The sequence below is a fragment of the Squalius cephalus genome, assembly GCF_949319135.1.
Source record: "Squalius cephalus genome assembly, chromosome: 21".
NCBI lineage: Eukaryota > Metazoa > Chordata > Actinopteri > Cypriniformes > Leuciscidae > Squalius > Squalius cephalus.
In genome coordinates, this window is record NC_137142.1 from 12,981,775 (window position 1) to 13,001,133 (window position 19,359).

Below are 19,359 nucleotides of genomic sequence, written 5' to 3' on the forward strand. Positions count from 1 at the left end.
TGGTCAGAGAGGTCTGAGCTGATAGAAAGGCAACAGTAACTCAAATAGAGTCTGCTTTAATGTCGCTACTTTTTACTGTTAACTTTGACAGACCTAAACTCAACACGAGAGATTCTCTTCACACACAGTACGAGTTGCAGTCTGATTTGTTTTTCTGTCCCCTTTTGATTGACAGAGATATAATCCGCCCTGATCATCGGCTGTTTTTAAACAATAATGGCTTTTAATTTTTGTCCAGTACATAGGTGCATCCCTCAAAACATCTATATTAAAATATATAAAACATATTTAAAAAAAAAAAAGTATTTATTAGTGTTAGATCAGATGATACATTCATTCTGCTGTGGATTACCTGATGCAGAACATAGATATGATTGTTTTCGGTGTTGAAGGAAGTGTAATTGTCCCCGAGTCGGTCCACCATGGTGCTACAGGAGATGATGATGGGTGCGAAGAGAGTGTTGATGCTGTCTTCAAAAGCGGGCAGCTAAGAACACATAAAAAATAATAATATTAATAATGTCTCAAGCATGTATATTAAAATGTATTTGAACATAAAACGTCAAACAGCATTAATTCTCACTCGTTGTCCTTCCTCCTGGGAAACCACATACTGATCCTGAATCCGCTGCTCAAACTCGTTGTCAGTCCAGTAGAACAAAACCTCTGCGCTCTCGTTGGCCACCAGTAGACACTTCATTTTATCTGAACACAAATGCAGTTATTAGAAGAATATTATTCACACTGTGCATAACTCTAACATGGCTTCGAATTAATCTCAGTCTTTCATAAACCTCTTAATGCAACTATTCAAGAAAATCATAATTTACAGTCCTAATCATTGTAATTCCAACAAAACAGAAGGAAAAAAATTCCTATAGGGCCTGTATGACTTCTAATGGGATAAACGCTTCTGTAAGACATAAAAAAAAAAACTCAAAGACAATCTTTAAGAAACCATGCAGCTTCCTTAAACTGTTCAGTATCAGTAATTGTTAAAATACAATACAATACAATACAATACAATACAATACAATAGGACAGAATGCAAACAAGTTAACGAGTACACAACACCCAATAGAATGATACTCTTGTGCAGCAGAAGCCCAAACCTCTCAGTTCCTCCAGAATGAAACTAGCTGGAAAAACATATCAAGTTCAAGACAAGTGAAAACTTTTTGCACTAAACGTAAGCCAGTTTACGTATCAACAAAGTAAACTTACTATTTTTGGTGTTCGCATCTAGAACAGTATCATTGCGCCCGAAATCCTGAGCCAATTCAATAATCACACAGCACAACAAACAGTCTGACAGATTACACTAAACTGCAGCAGCGCTTCCGTGATGTGTGTGTGTGCGCGCTCGAGTCACGTGATTTGATGATCACCGGCGAGCGCGCGTCATGTCTGGAATTCAGATCATGTGCGGCGGATCTGCAGCGCGTGATTCTTTTATTGCTCATTCGTTTAATGAACTCATTCATACTCACTTCTTTCTTTCTTACAAATACCACCATTAGTTAAAATAAAATAATCTGAAATTAATTAAAGTGGTTAAAAACATGACTGACTCATGAGTCATGACTGAATGATGCTTCAATTAAAAAAAGGAAAAAACAAATTTTACATTACATTTAACAATTTATAATATATATATATATATATATATATATATATATATATATATATATATATATATATAGCCTATAATTATATCTTCCCATTTTGTTTTAGGACTCCATAGAGACACACATGAAATTGGTTGGTTTAACTTAAAAAAGTAAGTTATGTTTGCCTTAATTTTTTGGTTTAATAAATATAAACTCAAAATGTTATGTTATCTGAACCACATTAATTATCTAAGATAAATGACTCGACAAAAGAAATAAAGTTGCGATAACAAATCATGAAATTATATATTCTTTCTTTCTTTCTTTCTTTCTTTCTTTCTTTCTTTCTTTCTGCATGAAATTCTAAATAAACGTTTTGGAGCTTTGACCTTTCCTCTGTTCAGTCAATGACACACACATGTAAGAATTCACCATTGTACCAACTTTAACCCTCTATGTAATTGGCTTATATATCGTGTAAACATCATGAAATCCACCATCTTGGCTCAAGGGGGATGGGTTCTGGGTCTTCCAAATAGGGTCAACACAGTATAAACATTTTCACGCTGGGTTTGGTTACAGTGTGCATGGCAAAGCCAGGGAAGTCACGCAAAGGTAGTTTGACTCTTCGCAGAACTCCAGTTCCACAGCATATACAGAGAAAGAAACGTCACACTTCATTATGTCTGTATATGAATACATGCTGTTGATTGTCAGCTTTGATCAAATGACAAAGACCTACCTGCTTGTTCCACAACGATCATGCATATTTATAATTAAATCAAGGTTGCAGTCCAGTCAGGACATTTTGCATTGGAAAACAACAAAACCTCAAAGTTTGGGAGTATATATAGGATTATTTTTTTATCATTTTATTTTTAAATGCAAAATTCTCCTTTTCATTGCTCAATTTCACTGAAATTAAATTCTCTTAATTTAAATTAATGTTGGTTTGATATTTTATTTGGTTTGATAAGACAAAAATGTTAAGAACATAATTTGATTTTACTTTTTGCGTTGCATGTTAATGACTACTTTGATGGTTCTTAGTCTAAATTTCAGTAAACAGCTGTACTCATAATAAACAGTGTTGGGGAAAGTTACTTCTAAAAGTAATGTGTTACATTGTTACTCCCTTAAAAAGTAACTAATTGTGTTAGTTACTTTTTATGGAAAGTAATGCGTTATGTTACGTTTGCGTTACTTTTCCTCACCTGGGCTGGGCTTGCTTGTTTTTTGTTTTTAATAACTTTTTTTTATATATATATATATATATATATTTTGGGCAAAAGTAAAAAATCCCTTTCACACCAAAAGTGAAATCAATAAACCTCAGGCTGAAGGAAATGCGCCAGTAGAGGGCAGAGTAAAAAAGTTACATACAGCACCTTTAAACTTTGATTCGGCACTCAAACGAGTGTTTTGTTGTTGTTGTTGTTTTTTTTACTCCTATTTGCAGTTCCTCCACCAGTGGGTTGTGGGCAATATTAGCCGTTATAGTGAGCACGGATCCACACTTCGAAAATCCACCTAAAAATAAATAGTAGACCATCCGAGGACTTCTGGCATTGGCTCTTTTCAACATACTGTGCTTTGGGACACTTTAATCTCACATACTTTTTGGGATGGATAGTAGACTATATGGACATTGAGACGCAGGGATGTTTATAGTCATTCGATTTTGGTTAGTAGGCTATGGCTGAATTAGATCATTGAAGGTCAGCAGCAAATACATTGGTTAATAAAAGTGAGATTAAGTAGGCTACATCAAATATAGGCCTATTTGTCTAATTTAAAATGTAATTATTGCAGATTTGCGTTTTTGCATTTCACTGTTTTTAATCATTTTGAGGGATACTGAATATGTTTTTGTGCAAGTGAGATGAGTAGCCTATATCATAACCATCATGTTTACACAGCGCACACAACGCCTCTGCACTTCCGGTTTGTCTCAACGTCGGGACAGAAGAGGTGTCAATCAATGGAAAAACAAAGAAACTCTGTTACTTATTTGTTGTAGATTTAAAAGTAATGCGTTACTAGTTGAAAAAGTATCTGAATATAACACGAGTTACGTATAATGCGCTAGCTAATGCCCACACTGAAAAAAAGTGTGTTGGATTACATCATCTATGCTGCCTTCATGTGCAATATAGGAATTATTATAATTACTATAGTTTCCTAGTTATAAAATTGGATATGAACGCCTTCTCAAGTCAAGATTTGAATGCAATGAGCTTGTTATCACGACTTCAGAAGAGGAAGTTGGAAATTTCCAATTCAATTTCATATAGCCTAATTTATTGTCACACAACTGAATTATAATACTGTACTAGTTAGTTAAACTTTTAGCTAACACACATTAGCATCTTATTTGTTAAGCATGCAGCCCCTTCAGCAAAGCAGTTGTGCCTAAGCAAATGCTCCACTCTTCTCCACAATGTGTAATTTAAATTTCAACATAACTGAACTTTAAACACTATTACACACTATCAAGTCTCCCCTTTTCTCATCTTGCTCAAAAACACATAAAATAGCACTTAATTTCAAACACAAATGGATTAATTACTTCAATTTTACAAATATTTAAGAGGATTGAACACAATTAAATTAAGTTAGGACAAAATGTCTAGCAATTGTGTTGCTTTAACTCATTTTAACTAAGCAATTTGAACAAGCAGCAAAATAAAAAAAAGTGCATATAAAAGGCCTGCTGGGTCATGTCAGACTTTGTGACTCTTGACCAAGTGTGAACGAGCCTAGATTATGTGTATGAGTGAACCACGTCAAGTCTAAGATGAACCATATGTGAACTGCAGACATGTTTCCTTTTAGAACATATTTTTTATGCACTTACCGGTACGTACAGTTAATATAGGCAGTATGTCAAGGCAACATATTTTGGTTTGCTCCAAAATACATAATGCAACTATATAATTAAAAAATCATACTAATTTATAATTTTGTAGAAGTTTAGATGAGAAGAGATCAAAATCTGAGTCTCATTCAGGTGCAAATGGTTCTCATCACTTAGTACTGCACACGATTGCTCTGACACCACAGTTCGCTCTCATTTCTCAACAAAGTCTTGTCCCAGCTGCTTGGAGAGGGAACATCTGCTGGTGTGCAAGCTGCAAACTGGCTCCTTCCCTTTGTGAACCCTCCAGCGCTGGGCTGAGGACCCTGCCGGGCCTTTGAAGACTTGTGAGTTGATCTTCTTCCCGTGACCTGATGGAACATAAAGCACCCGGTCTTGGGTTACCCATTATAGCGTACTGTCACAATTTATTTCTGTACTTCTTTGTGTTCAGGCCCATTTATAAATCACTGAGTTCATAGCTTGCATGCTTTTATCCTCTATCTTGCACTCCTGAACATGTGCTGGAATTCAATTCAGCCTCTATCTGTGTCATAGGACAGTCTCTTCAAGGGTTATTCAGTTTATGTTTATATATATATATATATATATATATATATATATATATATACACACACACATTTACACACACACAGTTTATATATATATATATATATATATATATATATATATATATATATATATATATATATATATACACATATACACACACACTTTGAATTTACATTAATTATTGTAAATAAGAGGTCAAAACCTAGTTTTTTTTAACTACTATTTTATTTATATATTTTGACAAAAATAATATTCAGACACAAACATTTCCATAATAAAATAATGCTCTTTAACAGAAAAAATATGAACAACTCTACATTTGCAATAAACACATTCAAGGAAAAAAAAATAGCTTCTAAACGTGTCATTTTACAAATCAAAGACCATACAAATCTCTAAAATCACAAAATAATCTCCCGAAATCTAATAAAATATGAGAATTTTTGACCGTGGAAAAATTCTGACTATACACGCTGTCATAACCAAATAAAAAGCCAAAACTTTCCCAAAAATGTCCACAGAATTCATATAATCAGTTTGAAAGCTGAATTGCTATTTTGGTGATACATGAGTGTGCATACTGTGAGCAACTCAATACATTGAAAATAAAACGCCATTTTTATTGCCAAACATTAACATCAGTCTGTGCTGTATGTTTTACAAAAAAGTACGTCATTTTTGTACAAAATTATCTGACAAAATGTTATGACAAATAAAAGTCATGTTTTTCTCAACACAATATGTAACTATGTACACACACACACACACGCAACACACTCACACACACACATTTATATAAATAATATTTATAGAGTGAGGAAGCACACTGTTTAAATCAAAAACCAATTGTATGTACATTTACTAATATAACAAAAGGTTTGAACCTGTACAGAAACATTTGTCACTCATCATGCTTATTACTATTATTTAGTCAGCTAGCAGCACAAAGGAATCGCTGTACATTATAGTGGCTCTTAAAGTATTTGGACACTTAAGCAACACTTAAACTTACAACATATCAAGCCAAGTGGCATTTTTTAAATGTTATTACATTTTTAAGTGTGACTTAACTCTCCAACACTTTTACGGCCCCTGTATCAACACAGAATAAGGTAGTGTTTAATATAGCAAATTAAAACTGTAAGCTCAGGTTCACACTGTTATAGTATACATGTATACATGACACTAAAGGGCAACAATTGAGCTAATTTCCTGAGCTCCTCAGCAAACTTCAAAAACTCCCTACTCTCCTTTCAGGCTTCAAAAGAGTCTGAGCTACAATGGGAAGTCTTGTAAACTTGTAAACATTATAAATATAGAGCAGTATTTCTCAGAGAACCAATGAATATTGAAATGAATAAAGTGTATTACAGGTGAAACTCGAAATTTTCCGAGCCTTTATTTGTTATCATTTTGACGATTATGGCTTACAGCTTATGAAAACTACAAAAATTCAAAATCTCAGAAATTTTGAAAATGTTCATAAGCTGTGAACCATGATCATTAACATTATAACAAATAAAGGCTTGAAATATCTCACTTTGCATGTAATGAATCTATATAATATATTAGTTTCACCTTTTAAGTTGAATAACTGAAATAAATGAACTTTTGCACGATATTCGAATTTTTCGAGTTTCACCTGTATGTGATTCCTTTCAAATTTAGCAATGAACTATGAGGATGTTTTAGTAAATATCTGTATCTTCCCATTATACCTTAACCGTTGAACAGGTTGAATTTATTAAGCAGCAGCAGCAAAAAAAAAAAAAAAAAAAAGACATTGAAAGATATTATTCAGGGCATGGGTCAATGTTTTATGGCAAAGTTATAAAGATGATGTAAAGGACAGTTTATATTTACTGTCCTGTGATTGCTAACCGAGATTTGCCCTTTTGGCTTTAGACCCTAGAATCAAAAAGTACACAAGACAGTAATTTAGATCAAACTGCTATTTGTGCAGTGTGATTTTGCAGGATTAACCTCCGTTGTTGGTCCTGGAACAACATTTCTAGCAAGCAATCGCAGTCCTAACACTTGCAACCCTACTCTTAACATCCAAGGGAAATGATTGGTAGAAAAGAACATTGTTCAGGCCCCTTAAATCTATCCCTAAAATGTGATTGGTTGACAGACTGGAATGTTGTTTAACAACCAACACGGATGTTGATCCAGGAACACGTCCTCCTCGGCTAAATCACATTAAGCTGACAGACAGGCCCACACAGAATCTGCTCCCACAGAACTCCAGAGAATTGGAACGGCTGTCATTTACATCTTTCGCCCTGTGCATTTTCATCATTCAAATATTTGGGCTAATCTGATAATGTTTCCAGCGACCAATAAGAGCGTTGTACTGTCGGTTCTGTTTAACACATTTCACCATGTTTAAATCCGTTCCACACACTCTTAAAAAGTAAAGTTTCCAAAAGGCGGTTTTGCAGCGATGCCATAGGAGACCCATTTTTTGGCTCCCTAAAGAAACTTTCAGTGGAAAAAATAAATAAATAATCAAAAGAACCTTTTTCCATTATAAAGATCCTTTTATGGAATGGAAAAATTCCATGGATGTTAAAGTGCTCCTATTATTATTTTTTTCAGATATTATCTGTCATGTAGTGTTTCATATAGTTGTGTGTAAAGGTTTGCAAAGTTCAAAGTGCACTATAAATAAAGTTATTGTCACCCCCCCCCCCCCCCCCCAAAAAAAAAAAAGATTCTGAACTGCCTGAAATGAGTCACCAATAATTACAGTCTTACTTCCTGCATGAACCTACATAGGTTTGTAACAAATTTGCATAATGCCAGCCTATGGTCTGCATTGGCTGCCATCAAACAATGTCTACTTTGACCCGCCCACATCTAAATGAGGACTAATCAAGGCTTGAATAATACTGTAAAACAGAAGCCATCATTACTTTTCGAAGCCACAATGCAGATATGGTAATGGACGTTTCGTTTCCAACAAGCCCTGTAAGCAGTAGACCAATCACAACAGACTGGGCTGAACATCTGACCAATCAGAGCAGAGCAGGCTCGTGGAAAGATGGGGTTTAGAGAGAGACGAGATCCTTGATCTAACCGTTTCAGACACTGAGAGATGAGGTGAAGATGCAATGTATATTATGAGAAAATTCAAGTGTTTTTGCCTATTGTAGGAGACCTCCAAAACAAAATCAGGAACCTTTAAAAAATAGCATAATAGGAGCACTTCATGGAACCTTTATTTTTAATAGCGTAGTTTTCTCCCAAAATCACAGCAGAAAATGTCAACAAAAAACAAAACAAAAACAAAAAAAACAAAAAAAAAGTTTGATTAAGCCTGGGCCTACTTGATTTGACCACATCTGAACTGCACATTAGCACTGGGTTTGTAGTTTACGATGGTCTTCAGCATCGGATTACAAAGCTCTCAGTGACACTGCTATGCTGGTGAGAAGAACTGCGAGGCAGTGTTTACACCTGATGTTAAGATGTGTGTTGGTCGATCGGATCACAAGTAGACGAGGGAGACACATTCCCGTTTATACCTGGTCTCTTTTGTCCACTTTCAACCACTTCTGTCCTGATTTCTTCGAGGCGAGGGTCTATGGGTGGGTAAATGTATGTGCTTTTTCAGATTTTTTGATCTAATGGACAAAATAAGCTTGCACAATTTACATATGAACATTACCAGAGACGACGGAGAAACACACAGAGAGCAGCAGCTTTAGTTTCTGCTCTGATAGCCGTAAGTTCACGCCGAACGCAGTGAGTGCGAGTTAGAAATCAGAAATGGTGAGAAAACACTGTGCTTGGTACATTTTTGGGCTTCAAACCAAACCTGGTTCTTCAGTCGACAAAGTTTCAATCCTATCTGTCTAGTGTGCTTCCCATGTTTACGCATTAGGTCAGTAGAAGGAGAGAAGGCGGTCTTTTGTGGCTGTTCGAACGCATTCAACCACATGAGCGTTAACACTACGAAAGCAATCCAGTTGAATGCGTTTTCAAATACCTCTGGAAGTGGTTGAAAGTGGACAAGCTCAAAACGTTTTAGACCCTATTTACACCTGCATTTGTGATCCGATCGACCAAAACGCATCTTAATACCAGGTGTAAACGGGGCCAGAGACTTCATTATATGCTCCTGCAACCAAAAGCAACAAAAACACAAAAGGGCAGCCAATATACATTCACTTTCCACACGTCAAGCTGCTCTTGTGGGGAAAAAAAAAAGAGGAGAAAATGTTGTTGGAAGCATTCAGTGCAGCCCTTGCTTGAACGAAGGGGTCTTTTCCACGTCTCTGTGGACTTACTAAAAGAGAAGGCCATGAGGAGCTGGTGCATTGAGCAGAAGATCGTCTGAGGTCGGTCAGTGTGTGTTATCTACGGCAGGCGTAAGCGTTAATGTTCTTGATGATGTAGAAGCCGATTGAAACAGGTGGCATAGCTATCGTTCTTCCCGCCCTGAGCGTCCGTGGCTTCAGCTCAGGTAACGTCTCATTGTCCACCATATGCAAGTGTTCTCCATTCAGCTGCACAGACCTGCAGAGCAAAGGGAACTGTGTTAGGATGCTGCAGATGGGAGGATTGACAACCTGTTTTATATCAATATGTCAATGTGAGAGCTGCAGACATTCAATGAGGAGTCGTAATCCTCAGAGGTTATAAAATAATAATAATTGCAACAGGCTTTCAGATATATAAATTCATTCATTTTAAATCAAAAATCAGTCCAAGTTTAATTTTAGACAAAACAGCTGGTTTTAGGACCCAGTTACATCAAGGGTAAAGGATGTCTAAAGAAATTGTAATATCTCTGATGGTGCACTAGAGGGCGCTATAGCTGCATTATCAACCTTGTAGAAAACAAACATCACCAGTATGAGAGTGCTCAGAACTCCTGGATGCTATTCACTACCATTCAAAAGTTTTGGGTCGTACATTTTTTTTTATGTTTTTGAAAGTCTCTAATGCTAACCAAATCTATTACATTTATTTGAGCAAAAATACAGTAAAACATTAATATTGTGAAATATTATAACATTTTAAAAGAAGTTTTTATTTTAATATTTTTGGAGATGGAAAGAACAGAGGGATTTGAAATGTAAGTTACCAGTTGAGTTTTTTATTACTCAACAGGTAAGGTATTTTCTTCAACAGATAAATTGCCACAGGCGGGCCTAAAGGTCTCTAATAGAGTTTTTTGTAAAGCATTATCTATTGTGAAGTATCATATTCATCCACACAGTCACGAAGATCCGAAGCACAACCAAAACAATGTTCTTCCACAAAATGAATGCAGTTTTGTTTTTTAACCGCTAGAGGCCCAAAAGTTACATAGTGTACCTTTAATATTTAAGTGGAAACCTTGAAACTTTTCAAGAATCTTTGAAGTTTATAACATTATAAATGTCTTTACTGTCCTTTTTGATCAATTTAATGTGTACAGAATAAAAGTAGCCTATTAATTTCTTAAAACCAACTGAAGTTAAGAAATCATACACAATTTAATAATAATAAAATTAATGCTCAACTTAATGCAAAATAACTAACTATTAGACCTAGGCCTATATTATTCATTGATTCAGTGTCTTCATTATGGGAAATGAAAGGTTGCATTGCATTGTGGCATATAATGCACAACATGGAGACTGTGCACACTATACTACAAAATAGTAAGAGTACTATTCTGAGCATAGCCAGTGATTCAGTCATCTTTCTTAACATCAACTAAATACAACAACTGAGAAAGAAAACAAAATAGGCTATTCCATTGGCATCAGTCTCTATGGTCCACAAAAGCACATCTCGCATGAAAGATGTTACATGACAATCATAAACTGAACATGAGTCTAATCACATTAATATTGTTTCCTAACTGGTGGAGGTTTAAAGCTTAAATGTTTAAATGCTCTTATGAAAACCGTGAAATCATGCTAATCCCTTTGAAGCATTTTCTCCTTTCATTGTTGGTTTGGAGAAGCACCCGGAAGACCCTTCACTTATCAGCCAAGAAAAGAGCCTTCCTGAGCAGCAGACATCTGGATGATCCATTCCATCACCTCATCTTACAATGCCACAGACTGAACTGATCAGGAAGCTGAGTTTGCTTTGGGCCTGATTCTGAAACCCTTCTGAAGCGCAGTTTGACGGCAAGCATCAGACGCGACGGTGAGGAGGGATTGTTGATCTTCACAATCAACGTTCCCCCGGGAAGAATGTATGCTCAGGAGATCAAAGCAGACAGAAGTATGCAAGGACACAGTCAGTGATGTTTTTGCTCAGGGCTTCTGCAGAAGAAGGTCCGCATTTCCTTTGGAGAGGATGCAAATTATATTAACGTCTCCAGATAGTTCTGGAGCTTTAACGGCCTCTGGCTACAGATGTAGGTATGTGTTTGAGAAATGACAAAGCCTCAAGGCATAGAAAGATCACACACATCTGCCAAGATTGCACAGTAGGGTTTACGGGTTTGAAAAGCTCCAGGTCTAAGTTCCCAAAACTGTTGTATCTCAGACTCAAAAGATTAACGTTCAGAACAGCATTTAAGGCTTTCAAAAAGCTAACCGGGTTACCTATGATGTACTGATTTTTTGGGAAATGAATTTAAAACATTAAAACTTCTCCGGTTCTAAATATTTAGAGCAAGTGCTAGGCCTACTATTCAAAATATTCCTAATGGTTTTCTGGGATAATGCAAATATAGAGCAATAGGCTACTGTAAACAGAAATACTGTATTATTATAATTTAAAGTAAATGTTTATTTTAACTGTATATTTTTAAAATAATGTATTGCTGTGACGGCAAGGCTGAAATTTTAGCAGGCATTACATAGGCATGCAACTTGAAAAAAATGGATTCTCCGACACATCGCGATTCTCTCTTTAACGGCTATTCTGAGTTTCATTTTAAGCGTTTCATATGCGAACAGCCGTATTCTGCTTGCTATTCCACACCCACCCACAAAAACCCTTGAACTTTCCATAAAATCATCTATATAAAAGTTCAAAAAGGTTGAAACGAATTACAAGGGCAATCGCGTGCTTGCACTGATGTGAGAAACGCACTTTGCTTTGCTGCCAGTTTTTCAGTGTTTATTCCCCTCAAAATGCTCTACGAATGCTTCATTTATGCCTTTTGGAATCCAGTAGGTCTATATTCAATACACAAACTCACTTACTGACAGATGGCTGCTTTCAAATGTCCACGTGAGTTTTGTGTAGAGCGCTAGCGGAAAGCGGCTGTGTGTGACCCCGTGTAAACGTTAAATGTAGGCCTACGGTTACACTGTAGTGTAAGTTATGTCTTAAGGGATTAGACAGATAGGACAAACATTTGATTAGTCAAAATCCGTAGTGTGAATGCGGATTAGATATCCCGCTGCCTATGATGTCAAAAATCAAGCAGCAGCAAAAGCTGAGAAAGAGAAAAATCACTCACTGCTCTTGACTGCAAAACGTTCAGATACTTAAAGCACTCTTTGTTTATTGCTTGTAATATATATCCATTTGTTCCTCTTTACTATTTGCTTGTACAGTATGCAGCGTTGGGTAAGTTACTCTAAAAAAGAAGGCCTAATTCATTAGCTACATCTTCAACAGTGTAGGCTAATTCAATTACTCTACTTTTTATTCTCTCTAAAAGGTATTGCACTACTTATTACTAATTACTTTCTAAATCCAACATCAACCTCAACCAGTTGAATACAAGGATAGACATGAAACTGCTCTTTAATTCTTTCAAATAAATATTATAAAATTGCATAAATTCTTGAACTGACCAAAGTGAGAAGGTTACATTAAAACATATATTTTAACATTAGACGTTGTGAAATCTGTTTTATATAGACTTATTCTACAGTCTACAGTAGCCTACATAAGAAGTAACTGTAGGCCTACTTAAAAAAAAAAAAAAAAAATCCCTTACTTTAATTTTTTAATGGAAAAGTAATTTAATTACAGTAATAACTTAGACCTAAAAGCAGTGTTGCAACTACTATGTAGTTCTATACAATTCTTAACATTCAATTGTTTTAATTAAATTTTTAAAATGTACATTTAAAATGTACTTGTTAATAAATTTAAGATTTAAAGTCAGTAAACAAATTAAGAAAAAAAATTTAGATCAAGAATCGTTTGGAATCGAATCGTGAAGTGCCTAAAGATTCCCACCCCTATACTCACACAGCGAGAAAAAAGAAACCCTGTATAGAAAAAAAGATGCATCGCAGACCGCTGAATCGTAATCGAATTGAATTGTGAGGTGATCCCCCAATATATATACTGTATACAAAATTGTAAACAACACTTTTGTTTTTGCCCCCATTTTTCATGAGCTGAACTCAAAGATCTAAGACTTTCTCTATGTACACAAAAGGCCTATTTCTCTCAAATATTGTTCACAAATCTGTCTAAATCTGTGTTAGTGAGCACTTCTCCTTTGCCGAGATAATCCATCCACCTCACAGGTGTAGCATATCAAGATGCTGATTAGACCGCATGATTATTGCACAGGTGTGCCTTAGGCTGGCCACAATAAAAGGCCACTCTTAAATGTGCAGTTTTATCACACAGCACAATGCCACAGATTTCGCAAGTTTTGAGGGAGCGTGCAATTGGCATGCTGACTGCAGGAATGTCCACCAGAGCTTTTGCCAGTGAATTGAATGTTCATTTCTCTACCATAAGCCGTCTCAAAAGGCGTTTCAGAGAATTTGCCAGTACATCCAACCGGCCTCACAACCGCAGACCACGTGTAACCACACCAGCCCAGGACCTCCACATCCAGCATCTTCACCTCCAAAATCGCCTGAGACCAGCCATCCGGACAGCTGCTGCAACAATCAGTTTGCAAAACCAAAGAATTTCTGCACAAACTGTCAGAAACTGTCTCAGGGAAGCTCATCTGCATGCTCGTCGTCCTCATCGGGGTCTCGCCCTGACTGCAGTTCGTCGTCGTAACCGACTTGAGTGGGCAAATGCTCACATTCGATGGCGTCTGGCACTTTGGAGAGGAGTTCTCTTCACAGATGAATCCCGGTTTTCACTGTACAGGGCAGACAGCGTGTATGGCGCCATGTGGGTGAGCGATTTGCTGATGTCAACGTTGTGGATCGAGTGGCCCATGGTGGTGGTGGGGTTATGGACAACGAACACAGGTGCATTTTATTGATGGCATTTTGAATGCACAGAGATACCGTAACGAGATCCTGAGGCCCATTGTTGTGCCATTCATCTATGACCATCACCTCATGTTGCAGCATGATAATGCACGGCCCCATGTTGCAAGGATCTGTACACAATTCCTGGAAGCTGAAAACATCCCAGTTCTTGCTTGGCCAACATACTGGATGCTCTGATGCTCTGGATCGGCGTATACGACAGCGTGTTCCAGGTCCTGCCAATATCCAGCAACTTCGGACAGCCATTGAAGAGGAGCGGACCAACATTCCACAGGCCACAATCAACAACCTGATCAACTCTATGTGAAGGAAATGTGTGGCACTGCGTGAGGCAAATGGTGGTCACACCAGATACTGACTGGTTTTCGGACCCCCCCCCCCACACACACACACAGTAAAACTGCACATTTTAGAGTGGCCTTTTATTGTGGCCAGCCTAAGGCACACCTGTGCAATAATCATGCGGTCTAATCAGCATCTTGATATGACACACCTGTGAGGTGGATGGATTATCTCGGCAAAGGAGAAGTGCTCACTAACACAGATTTAGACAGATTTGTGAACAATATTTGAGAGAAATAGGCCTTTTGTGTACATAGAGAAAGTCTTAGATTAGAGTTCAGGGGCCGGTTGCACCAGCTGTGCGTAAGTTATAACTTAGCCTAGTTTTGACGTAAATGGACACTAAGTTACGACTTACGCACTTCTAAATATTTTTGCGTTGCACCATTAAACTTAGTTGAAGCATAACTCTACGTATAAACTAAATATTTACGGCAGCCTCCGATCAGGAGTAACGGTTGGAATAAAATATCAGACAGACTGAACTGCATCAATAAGCTCTTCTTTTACCTGACAGACTTCAATTCTTTAGACATATATGTTTATGCTGACATTTACACTCGCTTACATTTTAAGAGAGAGAACATTATGTGAATAGATTACTTTGTTAGCGGCTCTTTAACACGAACCTGTCCTAAACAGCGCGCCGCTGTGTGCATCGGTCCATGTGCATGTCAAATATCAGTCATAAACAATAAACGTAATTTCTTATGTTTTTTGTATCAATATTTATTTATTGATCCTTATTCATTTCATTTCAAATACAGTTTCTGAATGTTATTTACAAAAACACTTATGCTATTCATGATCAAGTATCGTATTTAATGGAAACTTATTTTTACCGTTAGTAACGTGAGGCAAAAGAATGAAGGATAAACTGAAATTCACAGCATTTCAACACAACATCTGCTCACGTATTTGAAGGCTGCTATTGGATCATCGAGGCTAAACGTCATATTATGCGACTACGCATTACTTTACGGAGAGCTTACGACCTACTAGCTACGTTCTGCCTTACGAACAAATGGTGCAACGGAATAAAGTTCAGAGTTAGTTACAAACTAGCTAGTAGTTACTAAGCCTCTAGTGTGGACTTTACGTTCCAATTTAAGAAAGAACTTACGAACGGCTGGTGCAACCCTACCCAGCTCATGAAAAATGGGGGCAAAAATGGGTTGCGTTTATAATTTTGTTCAGTGTATATAAAAAATGCATTTACACAGAGATTATAATAGCTGAAATTGTTATTAGTACTGTTAGTAATGTTATTGTTAAAATTACTCTTTTATATTTGAAATGAGAGCTGCTGTCTCTTATTTACCCAGCTCTTTCAACACCCCTTTCTCTTTTTGTTTCCATTTTGAATTACAGAATATGATGCAAAACAGACAACGACAGATTCACCAAACACATAGGGAAAATTTTATCCTTGAAAAAGAGCAACTCTGTCTGAAAGTGTTTAAGTGTGACCCCACAAAATGAGCAGTTAATTTCCCTGCATATGCGTTACAGAGGATTTAAGCATTGGAATGTGTCATGAGTAACTTTATAGTCTGCCTGTATATGTTACTCACTGAATTTGCTCAGGAACACACTGATTCAGCCCATATGGAGCTGTGGACATTTCTGAAGACAAATACTGCGCATGTTTTACTACTTCTCACTGCTCAGACACAATATACCAATTAACCTAATGCCATCCAACAACAGCTGAAATGAGTATAGAAAGTGCAGTATGAACAGAGTGGATGGGAAAATACCTTAATTTTAAGATTCTTTGGAATCAGAAAGAAGCTTTTCACTATGAAAAATATTATCAAACGTGGCAAGAGGATGGTTTATGATTATTAACCGTGGGAATGGGTCTATCAAAACACACATGGTTATGGGTTTTGTTTTTATACTGGTCTATAATAGATTGCTTACTGTGATATAACTGGTAATTACTTTCTGCTTCTTCCGAATATTCCTTTCTATCCTTTATTTAAACTGTTCCTCCTGTTGTGGGATGAAGGGATTTAAGTGTAGACTTATTCACATAGGTTCTGTTTAACTGATCAACACATCAACACCATGATCATGTTTTCAAAGTATCATGCTTAACTCCCAATAATAGACGTTTAGGTGGCCCTTTGGATCCCACAATTCCTCAAAAGAAAACAAGAAAAAAAGAAAAAAAAAACGAGAGGAGTAGAAAAACTGGTTGAAATTCAAGCTGAAAGCTGCTGACAAAACTATTGCCAACATCTGCCCCGAAGGAAGCTGCATTTCACTGTACTCTCAGTTTAAATTGAGCCTCAATAAACCAAGACAATGTTATTATGCTAATTCAATTGGATTGTCCATGTTTAATGGACGTTTTGATGTTTTGTTCTTGGCTTCAAATGATTTCTAGTGGAAAACTCAAAACAGAACACTCTCTGAAAAAGATGATGTGTTTCTAAACAGCCGAAGCAGTAAAAATACAAAAAAAAATCAGTGAAGCGTCTCAGAGGAAAATGGGGTGTTTGTGACCAGAGAGGACATTTGTGAAGTTTCTCACTCATGACTAATGTCTTGTTGGTTGAACAAGACAGATTTAACATGTCAAGACCAACAAAATGTCAAATTTTAAATTCATTTGCTGAGCCAATCTACTCGACACTGCATTAGAAGCATTTATCTGACAGAAAACATTAAACAGGAACACATTAACTGAAAACACATTCAGACGAGCAGATGAATTCAACCAGATGAATTCATAAGAAAACGGCTCAGGATAGGATGTAGACCCGTGTGTTTCAGCTGTGCGTTGGCTTCATCAGGGAAGCGAGCGGGAACAAGATAATCCTCATATCCCATTTAAGAGTTTGAGGAGATGAACAGACCGTGTTTTCATGACCCGGGTCTCTCTTTTGCCCTTTCCATGATTAGGTTAGTGTCGCGAAACGGGATCCCCATTTGTGGAAGAGTTGAATATTTAGTCAGAAAACAGTTAGCTCAGCTGTGCGTGTAGACGGTTATAGAGCACCAGATTTATCTCTGTTCCATCTGAGTTAATGTTTAGTAAAGTAACAACACTCCACATTGATTATTATAGTAAACCGAGAACAGAAGCATAAACCACATTCTTAAATAAGCTGAGGTCAGAGATCTGCGCTAAAAAGTATTTAAATATATATAATAGATTATAACACAATATTATACAAAATAATATAATACAACTATATTATTATTATATTAATTACTATTTTGCTTAGGGGGAATCCTGTTTCACCGGTATTAACCGAACCATAATAAGTTTAGTAAAGAAACAAAACACCATATTGATTATTATATTAAATTGAGAACAGATAAACACATTCTAAAATAAGCTGATGTCAGAGATCTGCGATAACTAGTAATAATATAATATTAATACAATACTTACATTATAACTTAAAAAAAACAAAACTCTTACACCTATGGAAAATCCCATTTCACTGGTAATAACCTAACCATAGTATTAAAATATAATATAAAAAAGAACTTTATTGTATCTATAATATTTTATCATTATACTTAATTTAAAATATAACAACACAGAACCTTTCAAAAGGGCAAAATAATTTAACAAAATCACAATGTATTTTTCGGACCCCCTAATCAAAAATTATAGGAAACTATATATTAGTGCTGTCAAATCTAACATAAGTTTTTGTTTACATAATATATGTGTGTGTGTGTGTGTGTGTGTGTGTGTGTGTGTATTTTATATATATATATATATATATATATATATATATATATATAGAGAGAGAGAGAGAGAGAGAGAGAGAGAGAGAGAGAGAGAGATATTAACATTGAGTATATACAACATGTTTTTGTGTTATTATTTTGCGTCAGTGAATTGCTGTCACAGACGACAACTGACTTACATGGAGTGAAGTCCACCAGTGCCGAAGGGCTGTAGCAGGTATTGGTGAACGGTTTTATTTCGTAAAGTCCCGGCCAACTTGATTTTCTTCCGTGATCGATGCAGGTTGATGATGTAGATTGTTATGGACCCTCTGACATAATCGTGACTGCAGGAAAAGAGAAGAATCTATTAAAAATGTATGATACAGCAACTCAACTTAGATCATAAGATCAATTAACATATCATTTCATCAATTTTTTTTTACAAAAGTCAAATTTGATAAAATAAACACTTTAAGCTATGCTTACATTTGACTTTCACTGATGCACACTAGCATATACACTACAGTTCAAAAGTTAGGATTTGTTTATTTGAAAGACATTAACTCTTTTATTTAGCAAGGACACATTAAAATGACAGTAAAATACATTTACACTGTTACAAAAGATTTATATTGCAAATAAATGCTATTAAACTTTTTAATCAAAGAATCCTGATGAAACCTTATTACAAATAAATATTAAGCAGCACAAACAAACAGACTAAAAGCCTCAAAACTTCAATACTGATAATGGAGTAGACACACACAAACACACACACACCTGAAAAAAAACAAAAAAAAAACAGATAAGGGCAGATAATGTAACTAAAATGTATATAACTCTCCTATTTTAACATCTGAAATTCAACATACATTGTTTGTTCATTATAATCTGGTTGATACTGACAGAAACATTGAGCTTGTTCCCAGAATTCCATTTACAAGAGACAATGTGTAATATCTGTATACGAATCCAAAACCTTCTGTGATTTAATTTCAGTACACAATAACCAAATAATAAAGTACTGTATATAAGCAAAGGAGGCCAGGACTACGTCATGTAAAAGAGCAGATTGTTTTCATATAACAACTGTAAAAGCATTAGCTCCCCTCCC

The 19,359-nt window shown here is 36.1% G+C and overlaps 2 protein-coding genes across 3 annotated transcripts in view; both read right to left on the bottom strand.

Moving 5' to 3' along the window:
* The window catches only part of hps1 (HPS1 biogenesis of lysosomal organelles complex 3 subunit 1), a 10,972-nt gene extending 9,607 nt beyond the window's left edge, over nt 1-1,365 (bottom strand). The window contains exons 1-3 of one of the 2 annotated variants that reach the window (XM_079854635.1): nt 1,225-1,344; nt 584-705; nt 353-487 (exon numbers count right to left, since the gene is read on the bottom strand). In XM_079854635.1, coding sequence (XP_079710761.1) covers nt 353-487; nt 584-700 — 252 coding nt within the window. In that variant the 5' untranslated portion in view covers nt 701-705; nt 1,225-1,344. Of the gene's footprint in view, nt 1-352; nt 488-583; nt 706-1,224 lie in introns of both variants that reach the window. The other variant, XM_079854634.1, reaches the window with a different exon arrangement.
* Nucleotides 1,366-8,563: 7,198 nt separating this feature from the next.
* Nucleotides 8,564-19,359, bottom strand: part of hpse2 (heparanase 2) — an 87,209-nt gene continuing 76,413 nt past the window's right edge. The window contains exons 11-12 of the mRNA XM_079854421.1: nt 18,443-18,589; nt 8,564-9,564 (exon numbers count right to left, since the gene is read on the bottom strand). Of these exons, the coding sequence (XP_079710547.1) occupies nt 9,402-9,564; nt 18,443-18,589 (310 nt within the window). The 3' untranslated portion in view covers nt 8,564-9,401. The remainder of the gene's footprint in view (nt 9,565-18,442; nt 18,590-19,359) is intronic.